The 16,242-nt window shown below is 33.9% G+C and overlaps 1 protein-coding gene across 2 annotated transcripts in view; it reads right to left on the reverse strand.

Annotated features, from left to right (window-relative positions):
* The window catches only part of PIGK (phosphatidylinositol glycan anchor biosynthesis, class K), a 119,442-nt gene that overhangs the window by 17,270 nt on the left and 85,930 nt on the right, over window positions 1-16,242 (reverse strand). For both annotated transcript variants that reach the window (XM_011977922.1, XM_011977916.1), the window contains one exon: window positions 11,120-11,204. In XM_011977922.1, the coding sequence (XP_011833312.1) occupies window positions 11,120-11,204 (85 nt within the window). The remainder of the gene's footprint in view (window positions 1-11,119; window positions 11,205-16,242) is intronic.

Below are 16,242 nucleotides of genomic sequence, written 5' to 3' on the forward strand. Positions count from 1 at the left end.
GAGATCCCCCGGGGCTTTAATTTCTTTTTTTCCAGTGATACTTCTGGTAATGTTTTTGGTGGATCCCTGGATTTCAGTGATGTTAAGATAGGCATATAATAACAAATTGATAAAAGTAACAATGTATTTTCCTGTTTTCTTTTATCAATTTGTTATTATATGTCTATCTTTTTCTTTCCTTTAACTAAGATGTTAACTTACCTTATTACATTGTAAGTCAAAACCATCCCACTAGAAAAACAGAATGCATTGGGCATGAGTAATTTCATTTATTTTCTTCACTGTATAATGCACCATTTTTTCCTTGTATAGTTTCTCTACCTTAAAAGCAGGTACAAATATATAGCTAGCGAACCAAGAAGCTCCACTTTTCCATTTCCTGGAGCTGAAAATGGCCCATTTTCTCACTTACAGTACTGCTTACCTCAACTTCTGGAAAGTCAGTATTTATTAAAAACCAACAATCCTCCAGCAAACCATTCATATGCCCCTAATACTATGGTTTACACTTCACCCTTAAAACAAATACAGTTAGAAAACCTAATAATATATCAGATGCTATGTGATACATTTTGGCATAACGGACAACAGGAAAAGAAGACATTCTTCATATTTGGCACATTTATAAAATTACAATGAATTTTAAAGGATTAAACTCAATTTAGAATAGTCATTATGCTTCTATCATGTCTTATTAAAGTCAAAATCTATTATAAAGCATATTTAATGTCTTTAATATTTGTAAACAAATTTTTAAAGAAAAAGAAAAATTTATTATATATTACTTGTGAAGAAGCATCAAAAACTTTTTTGAAAGCCTCTTTGTTAGTAACTAAGTTGATGAAGATGTAATAGAAAGGGAGTAAAGTTAATTACTACCAAGTATCTTAATATTCAAAGCAATACAAAGGGTCAAATGTCTAATATTCATTAGGGACGTTTGCGTTCTAAATGTGATGAACTCTGAATTACTTTGACTTGTGAAGATGTGTATCTGTCTAGTTGTTTTTAATTACTAATTGTTTTAGCTGTATGTAGCTAATTCTCAAGCATTCAAGGTCCACTCATAAGTTAATGCTTATCAAGGCCCACTCATAAGTTAATGCTTATCAAGGCTCTTTGACACTCACTTTTCTCACCACTGTGGACATTCCACTATGAGCTGCCCACAGTAGTGGGGAAGAGATTAAAAAAACAGTACAGGCAATCTTCAACCAGTGAATGAGTTATATTCTAAACATTCTCCTTATCATCAGTTTTTTGGAAATTAAAAATGATTTTATTGAAAATCATGTTATGAATGGTGGCTAGATTATCCAGATAGTCCACAAATGCCTATTAAATTCTGAAGGCCACTGTACCATTTAAACTACATGGAACCTCAGAATAGGTGACCACATAGCAGAAACTTTCTCTTTTCAAGTGAGCCATCCATAGGTAAAATTTTAAATAAGCAAAGCTAATCTTTAGCACTCTCCCCTATCATTTTTTGAACCCACATCTCTTCATATCTCTACATGTCTTAAACCCTCTTTGGGAAGTCAAGTGCAGCTGGGGTGAAGAAAGCAACTGCAAACAGAATTGAGAAGGTAACTGTCTTTAGGCCAGTATCTAAATAAATGATACTCATTTGCTGAAGAATTCTGAACTAAATCTGTTGATACTTATTCTTCCAAAATACATTTTCAATTAATCAGAACATGAATTACACCTGTTGATATCTCCTTCATCAAAATTTTCTGGAGACAAAGCCTTCGTGAAAAAATGCTCATAAGGAGGAAGTATACCACAGTAGTTAAGAAGATAAATTTTGGAGTCAAACAGACCTAGAATCAAATTCTGGCTATCCCACTTATGAGATGGAAGACCTTAGGCAAATTATTTAAACTATTCTGAACCTCAGTTAATTCATGTATAAAATGGGAACAATTTCATCAACGGTACTAGTTATTTTCGGATGATCATTATCATTATCAATTGTAAAATATGTTTTGCACCTATTTACAGTTGTACAACAAAAACGAAAAGAAACAGATGCTTCCTCAACTATTCTCAGTTTAAAAATCTTTATAAATTTGGTGAAAACAGGTATCTGTTTCTGCTTGGGAATACTTACCACTAGTGACACAATTTCCATTTCCATCATAGAAATTTCACATATCAGAAAAGGGATGTAATGACAAATTTGTAGGTGGACCAAACATTTTCAAACTTAAAGTTGATGATAATTATTAAAATGTTGATTGTCATTCTCAAACGGCTTTACCCTTGCATTTATCCCTTGAGAAGTGACATTTTTGGAAGTGGCTGTAGTAAGTTATAATATGAAAGTTGATGTTAATTTATATTAATTTAAAAACATATCTGATATTAAGAGATTAGTCCATGACCTTCAAAAAGTTTAGTTTTCATTACTTGCCTCATCACTTGAATAAAAATAAATGAAAAATGTATTATTTTTCACTAGACATCAATTTTAAAGTTGCTATGGTTAGGGAAAGCTCTACATGATTTTAAAGCAATATAAGTCAGTCCTGAGGCAGACAGAGTGCTAGGGATTCAGCATCCTTTTGATGAGTTTCCAGATATTGATAATTCAATAGGCACATTTTTTAAAAGAAGGTGGCAGAGATTTCTACTTGATAGACATTTCAGTCAACCTTTAGTAAAGTTTAGCTGTAATGGGGTAGGTATTACTGTAATGGAAAAACACTAAAATGCCAAAATTGCAACAGTGGAACAACATGAAGAGTAATGACAAACAAAAACAGAAGAATTGAAAAATTACTGCAATCCATGTCACATAATGTAAGGAGCTAGAATTACACAGCCTGGGACAACATTTCAAAATGCAGAAAAGTGAAAAGAGATTCTCAACTATACATATTTTGAAATATCCCAATTACAAGAGTAAGAGGCTAATTATACAAATAAAATGTTTGTCTGTGGGCAGAGACTGCAAATAATTCAAATTACCTGTATTGGTCCTCAACCTGAGGTGGTACTATGTTCCAAAGGTGGGGAAGAGTTCAGAAAAGGTGTGGTCTTTTTTTTTTTTTTTTTTAGCATCACAATGACTAAGCAGTGCTACTGGCAACCAGTAGTTAGAAGGACAAGGGATGCCAAACATCCCGCGATGCACAGATCAGTCCTGCACAGTGAAAGAACTGTCCCATCCAAATACCTAGAATACTCCCACAGAGCAACAATGGACACACCAGGATACTGTACGAACTGGTTACATTGGAAAAAATGATCTCTAGGACTAAAAAGGAGTAACAAAGAACAGATGAAACAAGATTCTGCAAGATAATCTATGTTTTAAGCAAGAGTCTGGCAGGAGACCCCAGTACTTCTCTCTAAGAAACTAAATCTGTAATGGATACATAGCTCTAATCTTTTGTGCAGCTTATCTTAAAAAAAGAGAATAGTAAGGTGATACTGTACCACCATCATGTGCAGTGTGCAGAGGGCCATTAAAAATAGAAATCTTGCAATCTACTAATCTTGTCAAAATATTAAAGGATTTGTAGGAGGCCTTAAAACTGAAATAGGGGGAACCAGAGAAAGCCTAGAAGATGGTTAAGAACACAGTGGGGAAAACAACAGATATTTCTCCACAAAGATAAGGTATTCACTGATATATAACATTTGATTAAGTTAAAGTTTTTAAAAGCGTACACGGGTTTATGGCTTTGTTTACATGGAGCCTCTGCCTTAGTGGAGGGACCTAAATTTATGAAGATAAAATTGACTCATAATGGTGACCCCCAGAATTGAATCTCTCACACATCTTAAACCCCAGGCAAGCATCTACCAAAAGATTTCTAATCAAGCTGTTTAAATGTGTGTGTGCGCGCGCGTGCGCGCTTGCTTAATATAAGAAGCTGAGATAGTAAAGATAAATTTAGTGTCACAAATAGAAATAATAATCATCAGGACCAAGAACAGAGAGACTCCTGGGAGGTTTAAATTCAGTACTTAGTTTACTGAGTTCACACCATGCCTCTGATGCTTTCATGTAAATATGATTACAGTCGAGTAATCATATTTACAGTCGAGTCATCATACTTACCATCACACATTTTCATTAAATAATTGTTTCAGTTATAACTATGTAACTTTTGAGACATCAAATATTGATAATATATCTTTTCTTGTATTAACATAACTTTTACCACTGAAACTAATAGTTGCTTCATTACCCTGTTCACTTAATTTTCTATGTCACTCTAACTAAATCTACTCAACTTTAAAACTTCTTTTAACATGGTCAGACACATTAGATAATTTGTCACCATTCCACCGACTGCAGACACCCATCTTGGAGTCCTTCATTGTCTTGCTCCAATTTGTACTTTTTACTCTTCAAACTTCTACACAACTGTCACCTCAGAACGCACTTCACCATGAACGGGAATTTCACTAGCATCTCACCATGATGGCACAATCTCTTGTGCCTTGGATGATTTTCCCTCAGGATTTTTGGTTTGCTCTTTCATTGGATCATATCTCAACTAGCTTCTTCACAAAGGATGAATAAGAAAAATTATCTATTGAGACTTGGAATGTCTTTCCTATTTTATGATACTTACACCATAATTTGGAAATGAACAGAACCTTAAGTTGGAAATTATTTTCTCACATAATTTTGAAGACACCTCTCCACTGCTTTCTGGTTTGAGGTTTGACTGGTATCTTCCGGGAGGAATTCCTCAATCTTCTGCTAATAAAATATAAGCCTAAATTCCAGTGTTCTGAAAGCTAAACAGGAAGAAGACACTTGGGAGGAAGACAAGAGGGTGTTTCTTTTTGGACCCAACCTCTGAGGTGCCTGGTACCTATCTTCCCAGGGTTCTGCAGTATAAACCGCCTAGTTCTTACAGGACTCCAGCGTGATGGAAGTTACAGCTGAGCTTTTCCACTCTGCTAAATGTCAGAGGGTAAAGCATAAAAATGTCTTCAACCTGTCATGCTTAACTAGTTTATAAACATACTCGCAAATGTTGGTACCAATTACCACAGTGTCCTCAATTTATGCCTATTTATACACCCCTCCAGTAGTATTACTGCCTCAGGCATCACTGAGTATTACTACTTTTCATATATTTGCTTGAAGTTAAAAAAAAATGAAACTTTCTGATAAAAATAAACAATTCTAACATCATTAATGAACATCAACATGTTTTATCAGTTTATTATCCTCTACTATTTCAACTTTTGAGGCATGTCTGTGTGAGTTCTTTACGTAAGTTCATTAGGCTGTTCAGTTTTTTTCCTGCCATTCTGTAAGAGTTCTTTATAATACAAAGATGTTAATTCCACGAGGAAAATATTTTTCCACTTTGATATCTGCCTTTTCCTTCTTTTTGAGATAGGATCTCACTCTGTTGCCCAGGCTGGAGTACAGTGGCGTGATCACAGCTCACTGTAACCTTGAACTCCTGGGCTCAGGGTAACCTCCTGCCTCATCCTCCTGAGTAGCTACGATTACAGGTGCCCATCACCATGCCTGGTTAATTTATGTTTTTTTGTAGAGATGGGGTCTCACTCTGTTGCCCAGGCTGGTCTGCCTTTTCATTTCAATGTATAGACATTTTACATTTTTACATCACTTGAACCCAGGAGTTCAAGACCAGCCTCAGCAACATGGCAAAACTCCATCTCTACCAAAAATAAAAAAAGATTAGATGGGTGTGGTAGGATGCACCTGTAGTCCTAGCTACTTAGGAGGCTGAGGTGGGAGGATCACTTGAGCCTGGGAGGTCGAGGCTTCAGTGAGCCATGATTATGCCACCACACTCCAGCCTGGGTGACAGAGACCCTGCCTCAAAAAAATTTTTAAAAAGTAGATATTTTTTTCTACTGAAAAATCATACACACTATATCAACTACGCTGAGGGGCATTCACGTTGTTTCCAGTTTGTTGTGGCCACATTAACGCTACTATAAATATTACTGTACTCAGATTCTTATACAGCAGTACTTTTCCTTATATATTAGAAGTACAAGCTAGATTCTCATGAGTGCAACGACTGTGTTGAAGAGTATGTATACAGGTACTCCTGTAAGTCCTGATAAACCCATCATAAATTAAAAATATCATAAAGTTGAGAATGCATTTAATACACCTAATCTACCAAACATCATAGCTTAACCTAGCCTACCTTAAACATGTTCAGAACACACACATTAGCCTACTGTTGGGCAAAATAATCTAACACAAACCCTATTTTATAATAATGTCTCATGCAATTTACTGAATACTATATATGACATTAAACTTGTGACAGTTTTGCACCATAGTAAAGTTGAAACATCCTAACTCAAACCATTCTAAGTCAGGGACCGTCTGTGTATTATATGTGAAGAGATGTTGTCAGTTGGTCATCTCAAGAGGTAGGAATAATCCATATTTCTAACAACAATGTACACAAGTACCTTTTTCCTAGCATCTCTGACAGAAATGGGTGATTTTGATTTTTAAAATATCTTTATTGAGATCCAATCACATACCATAAAATTTACCCTCTTAAAATGTATAATTCAATGGTCTTAGAATATTCACAGAGTCATGCAATGATCACCACCAAGTTTAGGACATTTTCATCACTCCAAAAAAGAAACCCCGTATCATTAGTCAGTCCCCATCACCTCACCATGTCTCAGACCTAGGCACACATTTATCTGTTTTCTAGATTTGGCTATTCTTGACATTTTATATAAATGGAACCATATAATATGTTTTCTTGTGTGTGACTGGCTTCTTTCATTTAACATATGTTTTCAAGTTTCACTCACGTTTTAGCATGTATCTGTACTTCCTTTCCTTTTATTGCTGAATAATACTCTACTGTATAGATATGCTATATATGATTTATCTATTTATCAGTTGAACATTTGTGTTATTTCTACTTTTTGGCTATTAAAAATAATGCTGCAATGAATATCTATATAAGTTTTTGTGTAGCTGCATGATTTTATTTCTTTTGGGTATATAACTAGGTTGGAATATTGGGTCATATGGTAACTCTGTGTTTAACCTTTTGAGGAAATGTCAAACTGTTTATCAAAGTATTGTTTTAATTTTGCCAGTTTGATGAGCACTAAATAATTTCACTGAATTTGTAATGTGTACTTCCTCATTGAGTTTGAAGTTCCCTATTCTCATTCACTGGCCATGTCATTTATTTCTAAATAGATTTTCATCAATTTTTTAAATCTTTTTTCTACTGAGTTTTGCTTGCCTTTTATAAACATCCAAGAGTCCTTTGAATATTACAGATATTAAGGAATTTTCTTTTGTCTTCTTTGTAAACATATTTGTCTTGATTGTAACATTTGTCTTTTAACTTTGTGGAACCTGTGTCATATAAAATATTCCATTTTTGTGGAGCTAAATATATCTTCAGAGTTTCAGGGTTCATTAAGAAGTTCTTCTCTACTTCCAGATTATACAAGCGGTTGCCTATATGTTCTTATAAGATTTTTAATTTTTATTTTACATTGTCTTTATGAAAAAAATTTACATTGCATATAGTATGAAATAGAGGCTTACCTGCTTTTCTACTGAAATAAAAATATATTTATCATATATTAAATTATCAAATATAATAAAAAAATTTTCTGGATTCTCTAGGATTCTGGTGTGTTTCAAGCCACAGGTCAGGACTACTTGTTGCTTACAACATCAGTTTAGTAGGCTTTAGCATTTAAAAAAATATAAAATAGAATACGAAAATAGAGTATATCATACGTAATAAGGATACGTGTGTGATAAAACCTTTTATTTCTTTTAACATACACAAACATACACATCAAAGGTCATTATGCATATAAAATATTTCTTATCATGAATTAGAATCCATAAAGTTTGAAATTCACTCCTCCATGTGTTCCACTGATCCTCTTGTCTATTCCTTTGTCCATATATTCATCTGATTACAGATGCTTTAGGCTAATATTCTGATATCCAGTAAAAGAAGTGCCTCTCTTACATACTGTCTTTGGTTATTCTTGGACATTTGTTCTTCCACATAAATCATGTGGTCATTTTTTCCTAACATTAAAAAAGAAACACTTGTTTCTATTCTAATTAGAATTGCTAAATTGGCAGAATTTACACTTACACTTTCATCATATTGTTTATTTGGTATGTCTTTCTGTTTCTGAAACAGTACATTTCTATGATTCTTATTATACAGGTCTATGGTTTACTTGTTAAATCTAATTGTAATTATTTTATAGTTCTCTTCACTGCTGTGACAGAAAAATTTTCCCATTTTCATTTCTGTGTGTTTACTGCAAATACAGAGAAGCTATCAATTTTATTTAAGAAGCCAATTTTATTTGGCTATCTCATCACATTCTCTTATTAATTTTATTGTTCATAACTTGAGTCTCCCGGGTTTCCTAGGTATACAATCATATTTTCGAGGATGGCTAGAAAAATGGTAAATAATTTGACAGTATAAAATGGTAGTAGTGAGAATCCTATCTCCTGATTGTAAAAAGCAGTTTAAATATCACACACAAGAAATGAATTACTCAAATGACTGATACTCATTCCTCTCTCTTCTATTTCTAGTTTCCCCTTCTGTTTCAGCCTCTGTCCCTGCTTTGAAAGCTTCCATCTCTCCTGCAGCTTCTAAGTTGTGCTACTAGTGAGAGTCCTTGGCTTCTGGTGCCTGGGTAGTAGGGAAAAGAGGTGGTCCTGGCTTTCAGGGTACCATTAAAAATATGTTATCTATCCATTTAGAGACATGTATATGTAGTACAAGGCAAGATGCTAAAAGAAATATCAAGAAACTGAGACTGTCCAGAAAGATGATAAAATAGGATATATAAGACATAAAAATAAGTAATTCTATTTTAAATAGAAATGACATGTGCTCCAAAACAGGTATAGGTAAAGTATAAGATTATTTCTCATGAAAATAGTTACGGGGGAGATTATGCACTACAATACTGCTATAACTCAGATATAGCTCAAAAAGCTTTTGTGAAACTAGCTGAACCTAATTATCACATGTATTACTATTCTATTAGGAAAAAAGTTGCAAGCATTCATTCATTTATCGAGACGGTCCCACTCTGTCACCCAGACTGGAGTGCAGTGCCACAATCTCAGCTCACTGCAGCTTCAATCTGGATCCCAGGCCCAGGAGATTTTCCCACCTAAGCCTCCCAAGTAGGTGAGACTACAGGCACGCACCACCAAGCCCGGCTAATTTTCTGTATTTCTTGTAGACATACGGTTTTGTTATGTCACCCAGGCTGGTCTTGAACTCCTGGGCTCAAGTGATCCACCCACCCTGGCCTTCCAAGGGGCTGGGATTATAGGCATGAGCTACCATGTGCCCAGCGAAAATTTGCTTTTAAATAATGGACTTATCAGTTAATTTCTGACAACATAACTCATACGTTTCTAAAAGACCAGTTGGACCGGCTAATAGTAACAGTACTTAAGTTGTAGTACTGTCAAAAAAGGGAAATAACAAAAGGAATAAATGAAGAGTCTGCTATTAACAATGACCTGTCCTGACTACTCTTTTACTGAGAACAGGATTCATTTTATTCAATAAAAATAAAATACATAAATTCCTATCATGTAAAATTTCTTAAAGATAGGTATTAAGTAAAATCAAGTGCTACTGAACTTTAAGATAATGTTTGTAATTCAGTGTTAAAATTAACACAGTCTCTTGTACTGCCAAAAAAATCACAATCTAAAATATTCACCAGGGTCAAAAATTCTTTATCTTGGAATTCACACAGTGTATAATAGCAAAATGCAGCTGTTACATAAACCAGGTAGTTTATTGGTTCATTCATGCTATAAAAATATTACTGACATTTCATCTGGTCAACCATCTTAAAGGTTAATTCTTGTTTCCTCTTTCAGATTTTATTCTAGGTGAACTGTTCTGGGCAGATTCTATTTACCTATTCTGAGCAAACCACAAACTGTTTCATTGTTCACTCTTACTGTTAAGAACATATTGACTTGCTGCCTGCTCTGCTGTTTAATTCATTTATGCTGAGAGTCAGGCATGAAGACAGAATTTTAAATGTGACATTTGCAGACTGTTAGGTCATTTAAGCTCTGACAACACTAGGGAATTCCTGACATATAAACTGGATCTGATTACCAAGCACAGACGAGCTTCCCAAAGGAGCAAATTTCTGATCATTTTTTGTAATTTCTCACAGAATTGCAATACTAAATTTTAATGTCAATGAAAAATATATATAGCCAACATTTTAAAGTAAAAGCCTCTGTTTGTTTCAATAAAGTTCAAACTGGCACTTCTAATCAATACATATCAGCTAAATAAAAATTATTTTGACAGAAAAAGGCATATGGAAAAACTCACAATAACAATCAACATTCATAACAATTCTGAGAAAGTCTGCCATTTAAGGGCTTTTAATATTTACTATAATATGTAAAGTTCTGAAAATTCTGCTAGGTCTAAAGGCTATAACTCTAGTCAACAGACCATTTAAAATTATTACATTCTGGCCCAGCAGGGCAGAGGTTATATACTGTCAAATTATAGTACAAAGTCTAAGCTTACATACTTAAAACACTGCCTTCTCAACAATTATAGTTATGTAGAAAGGATGATGAAATCATTATAATTGGAAATGAACAAATTGCCCACATGACATGCAGAATTACACTTCACAAGGGTTGACAATGGGGCGGGGTAAAGGATGTAGGGCAAGACTGTTTTCTCTTTTTAGTGACTCCAAAAAATTACACTCAATGATATTTTTGCAGCTCTTTTTCCTTGTCACTAAGTACTAGACACAATGGGTCAAAATGAAAGTTTTCTGAAATTAAATTTCGTAGTCAAATAATGCACAAAAGATAATCCTTATTTTATCCTATATTTTATGTAAGTAAGAATTCTGGTGTTAAACAGCAAGTAGCCTTTTAATATTGTGCTTCGAATGGGACTTTCAACTGTAATAGGGGTAGTCTAAATAGGGATAGACAGCCCAGAATGCCTTTCAGCTACAACACATTGATTCTGAAAACCCTAACAAAAGCAATTACTTTTCAGAGATTAAAAATCTTGTTTCTTTCAAAAGAATAAAATGAAACGCAAACCTGGTGTATTATCTGAGCTACAGGAAGTTGTTCAGCATATTTCAGAGGTTCCATTAGTTCCTCATCCATCTGGTCTTCCTTATAGCTGGAAAAAGAGAATTTAAAAACACAAAGCTAAGGCAAATACTATTTTGAAATATGGCAAATATTTAAATATGTCAAATATGAAATATAGTAAAATGCATATATTTAAGTTTTTGAAATAATCGGTATTTATCAACAATCTTTGAAACGCTACCATTGAAAAATTTTAAATGACTATAAAGGTATTCAGACTACGTTAAGTAACTATGCAATAAAATTAGCTAACATCACTTAATGTTCTCAGATCCTGTCATTTTCTGAGACAAAAATATTTCAGTACACTCTGTTCAAAAGAGGGTGTTTCTTTCATAGCCCTTAAAGGTATTCAAAACCTGGCTCCAACCAAACTCAAGCCTCATCTCCAGCAACCCTTTCTCTACTTAACAGTCTACTGTTTTAGTTATATTTTACTGGCCAAATCCCACTGGGCCTTGCACCTCCAGAAGAGAGACCTTAGGAGAAACCAATCCTGCTGACATCATCTAGCCTCCAGACTGTGAGGAAATACATTTATGTTGTTTAAGCCATCCAGTCTCTGGTACTTTGGTATGGCAACCCTAGCAAACTAATACCTATTAGCATTAGGTATTTTTACCTCAATTAAAAAATAAACTAAAGTAAATACTCATTGACCAAAAGAAAACACACACACACACACACACACACACACACACACACACAACTTGCTTTAAAGCATTTCACAGTGTATCTTTTAAAAGTTTATTCACTTTATGTATAAAAACACATACAGGCTGGGTGTGGTGGCTAACAGCTGTAATCCCAACACTTTGGGAGGCCGAGGGGGGTGGATCACTTGAGGTCAAGAGTTTAAGACCAGCCTGGCCAACATGGTGAAACCTCATCTCTACTAAAAATACAAAAATTAGCCAGGCCCTGTAGTCCCAGCTGCTTGGGAGGCTGAGGCAGGAGAACTGCTTGAACCCGGGAGATGGAGGTTGCAGTGAGCCGAGATCACGCCACTACACTCCAGCCTGGGAGACAGAGCAAGAGTCTGTCTCAAAAAACAAACCAACAAAAAAACCCCACAAAACACGCAAACACACACATACACGCACACAGCAACAAAAGAAAAAACAGACAAACTCTATAGACATCATCAAATTTTAAGACTTTTTTGTTTCAAAGGACACAATTAAGAATGTAAAAACAGTCTACAGAATGGGAGAAACTCTTTGCAAATCATATAACCAAAAAGGGACTTATATTAATAAGAATACATAAATACAACTCAAGAATAAAAAAGCGAACAACTCAGTATTTTTCCTTCCTTATTGAGGACATTCTTAAGTGCAAATGATGTATTTTTGTTTGTTTCTTTGCTACTGTGGTCAGCAGTGGGAAAAATACAGTGACCACTTATGCACTTTGGTTCCATGCCTTGATTCCTGTTAAGGCACCAGCAGTTTTAATAAATATCTTCTGAAAAAATAGAAATTAAATCACCGACATTAATTCTAAGAGTATAAAAGAAATATGACAAAGTCACTCTTCATTGGTTATTCCAAAAATCTAAAATAACAATGTATAAGATGAAATACATTTTTTTTCCTCACAAAATGTCTCTTAGTCAATATAAAAGATATTCTTTAGGTATACAAAAATATTTGAAATCTGGCAATTTGTTTTGAATAACTTTTTATAATGCCATGTAGCTGTTATGAAAAATTCTAAACACATTTCTGTATTTTTTATATTATTTTTGCAGGATCATTTAAAAGTGAGCTGCAGATACCATGACAGTTCACATCTAAATCTTTCAGCAAAATATTTATCAACCAAGGATATGTCTGAAATGTTTCTTAATAACTGCAGCACTTTTTCCAAATGCAATTCACAAGTAATCTTCAGTATCACTATGGATATATGAGTATTTTACTTATCCAATGTTTCATAATCAATTAAAATGATTACTCATTTCTATAATTTCTTGAAAACATATTTCCACTGCTTTCTTGCTTTATTTTGATATCAAGAAGTGTGATGCTAAGTTGGTTCGATGTTAATTATTTTCATTTTTAATTATTTTTAATTTTTAAATTACTAATTTTTTGGCTTAGAAGCTCAGACGGCCTTTATTTTCCCTTTTGTTTTAAGGTCTAATACTATAATATATCTTAAAAGTTGATTGTTATAGATCAAGTTTCCCAGGTACACGGGAAACAGGAGTCCTTTCAATATGGAAATTCAGATCTCATTTTATTTCAAAAAATGTTTTATTATAACTTTAAATATCATATCTGTTAATTTTCCACTTATTTCCTAGTTCAAGGTGTTGAACTAAATATATGGAAAATTCTCTCTTTCTGATCATTTTCATTTCTCTTATTTCAGTTTCATTTTCTTGGCTCTTTCTATTCTTTATGTCTTTTATTGAACTTCTGGAATATCTATCTTCCCTTGTCTACCTTGTAATTTACTTTTCATTTCTGAGATGATTTTTTTCTTTTTTCACCATTTACTTTCCTGAGTTCAGTCAACTGTTGTTTCACATATCTTTCTGTTTGTCCATTTCAATTGTGAGTTTTTGAATGCCTGATTCATGGTATCCTTTCATAATGCAATTGCTTGTTTAATACAGGTTATTCATGTTCAGATGTTTCATTTCAGTTTTCCTGTTTTGTAATTTTTCTTTGATTTCTTTCCTTCCTTTTTATTTGTGCTTTCATTCTGTGTGTGTGTGTCATTTACTAAGAAGGTCTGATTTTAATTTTGTTTTATACTTATTGTAACTTTGTAAAGGTGCTGGCTTCTTTTTCTGTTGAGGATTATTTGTATTGGCTTTTTCAGAATCAGCAGTAACAAGTTATCCTGCCATGGAGGGTGAAGGGAGGTAAGCTGACTTACTAGGTTTCTCAGTTCAAGAGCACCCTCTTCTGTGGCTTCACTGAAGTGTAGTTGCTTTAATAAGTGGCGCTTTTTGTGGTGGGAGGGGCAGGATTTGTCTTAAAAAAAAATTATCTTGTTCCCATAGTGCCCTTATCTTCAGCTGCTTTCTTTCCTTTCACCACCATGACTCCAAGGGACACCGCTGTCCCACTCTGTCCTTTGCAAGTAGTCTTCCATTATCCCAGAATTCATGCTTTCCCAAGATTGTCACCTAAGGTCATTCATACATTCTAAGCCCCATCTTGTAAATCATTATTAGTCAGGTCTCTGATAAACCATATATAATTCAGATAGAGAAAACTACAAATATTAATTTCAATTTACATGTGGCAGCCATCCTAAAGGAACCTGGAACTTTTCTCCTGTGAAATGGTAAAGTTCTCTTTTCTTAAAGTCATCCAAGTGTTCCTTTTACTTAACATTTTAAGTCATTTCAGAAGCCCCCCTAAAAGAATGTTTTTTCCATGATCTCTTTCCAAGATCCTTTACTAAGAAAATCTATTTAAATAACTTAATAAGGGAGTAATTTCTACATGGAAAAAGCTGTATATTCCTTATTTTGTTTTACTATTTTTTAAAATAGAGTTTTTGTAGAAGATAACACAAAGTATTTACTTACTTTATAAAAGGATTTCGACTTCAATAGAGTCATACTACCATCTCAAATGAAAAGGCAATTAAAATACTGTCCAAATCCTCTGCATAAATAAAATTCTCCTGGCAAATTATGAAGCCTATGAAGTTAGTCTTTACAATCCCCTGTGCTTTCTAGTGTTTTCTATATCCTTTTTCTCTTTCATATCCAGTGCCCAAAAAATATTTCTCTTCTGTGCTATTCAAGCACCCTAAAATAACACTGTAAAATTATTTACTGTGTCCATACAGAAGGTTATCTCTAACTCAGAAAGAGTAAAGTTTATATTCTAGAGTGTCACACTGAGATCAGACAATTAATGTATAAAATTACATACAGCCAGGTATGATGGCATGTTCCTATAGTCCCAGGTACGTGGGAGATTGAGGAGGAAGGATCACTTGAGCCTAGGAATTAGAGACCAGCCCGGGTTATATAGTGAGACCCTATCACAAATAAATAAATAAACATAAAATTACATAGTTTATTTCAGGCTGAAGGCCAAAGCATCTTTCCAAACACTGGAAATAAAGCCAACAAACTGAACAAGAAAGCAGAGACACTGTGCTATGCTAGATACAAACTAAAAATTAAGAGTATCAATAATAATTAAAGACACATCATCTAGAGTAATCCAAAATCATTAGGAAGAAATTCTCTACACATACCAAAAACAGGAAGGTAGACAAATAGTTAGTATAACCTGTTTTGAAAATATGGCTCAAAGAAGCACTTGAAATTAAAAGGAAATAATAGAGAAATCAAATTAATTTCTTCCTAGAATCTTTGGAAAAAAGGATTGAAAAATTCACACTCCTAAACTGCATTTTTAAATGTTCAAATAGTCATATAATAGATAATGCATATTGTACAAGATATAATTGACAAACCTGAAAATTTAAAGACACTCCAAGCGAAGAAAACTGAAGTTTACTGGTCAATGCAGACAAACACAAAATGCTACTACAAATTCAGACAGGTCCCAAGAGTCACTAAAGCTTATTTTTGTGAAAACAGGCTATACAGCAATGATAAAACAATCTAATACATTACTTCCCTCGAAATGAGATCCCCTCCAAACTCCCTGCATCACTATTTTTCTAATTATCAAACTAAAAACTTGTGAGAGAAGATATGAAAATAGAACTTCAGTTAAAAGCTACTTTAAAGAAGCACAAGAAAGACGGTAAGCCAGGGAAAAAAGACTTAATATGAGGCAGAGAACAGCAAGTTAAGTCCAAAGAGAACTAAGGTTACACTAATTTATGGCCCAACTGTTGAAATGCATCTTATTTACTGTCAGTTTCCAATGTAGTATAAAAATGCACACACTAGTTAAATAAGAAGACCTGTCAAGCAACTCAGTAAAGCTAATATAATAAAATCCCAGAAAAGCAAACTCTTGTTCTCATTTGAGAGACTTTAAAAAGTAACTTCCTGTTTGGTAAAAATTATAGGCAGGCTTTCCAGAAGTTCACACAACCAGCTAACTTGAATG

This window comes from Mandrillus leucophaeus, unplaced genomic scaffold (assembly GCF_000951045.1).
Source record: "Mandrillus leucophaeus isolate KB7577 unplaced genomic scaffold, Mleu.le_1.0 Scaffold103, whole genome shotgun sequence".
NCBI classification, from domain to species: domain Eukaryota; kingdom Metazoa; phylum Chordata; class Mammalia; order Primates; family Cercopithecidae; genus Mandrillus; species Mandrillus leucophaeus.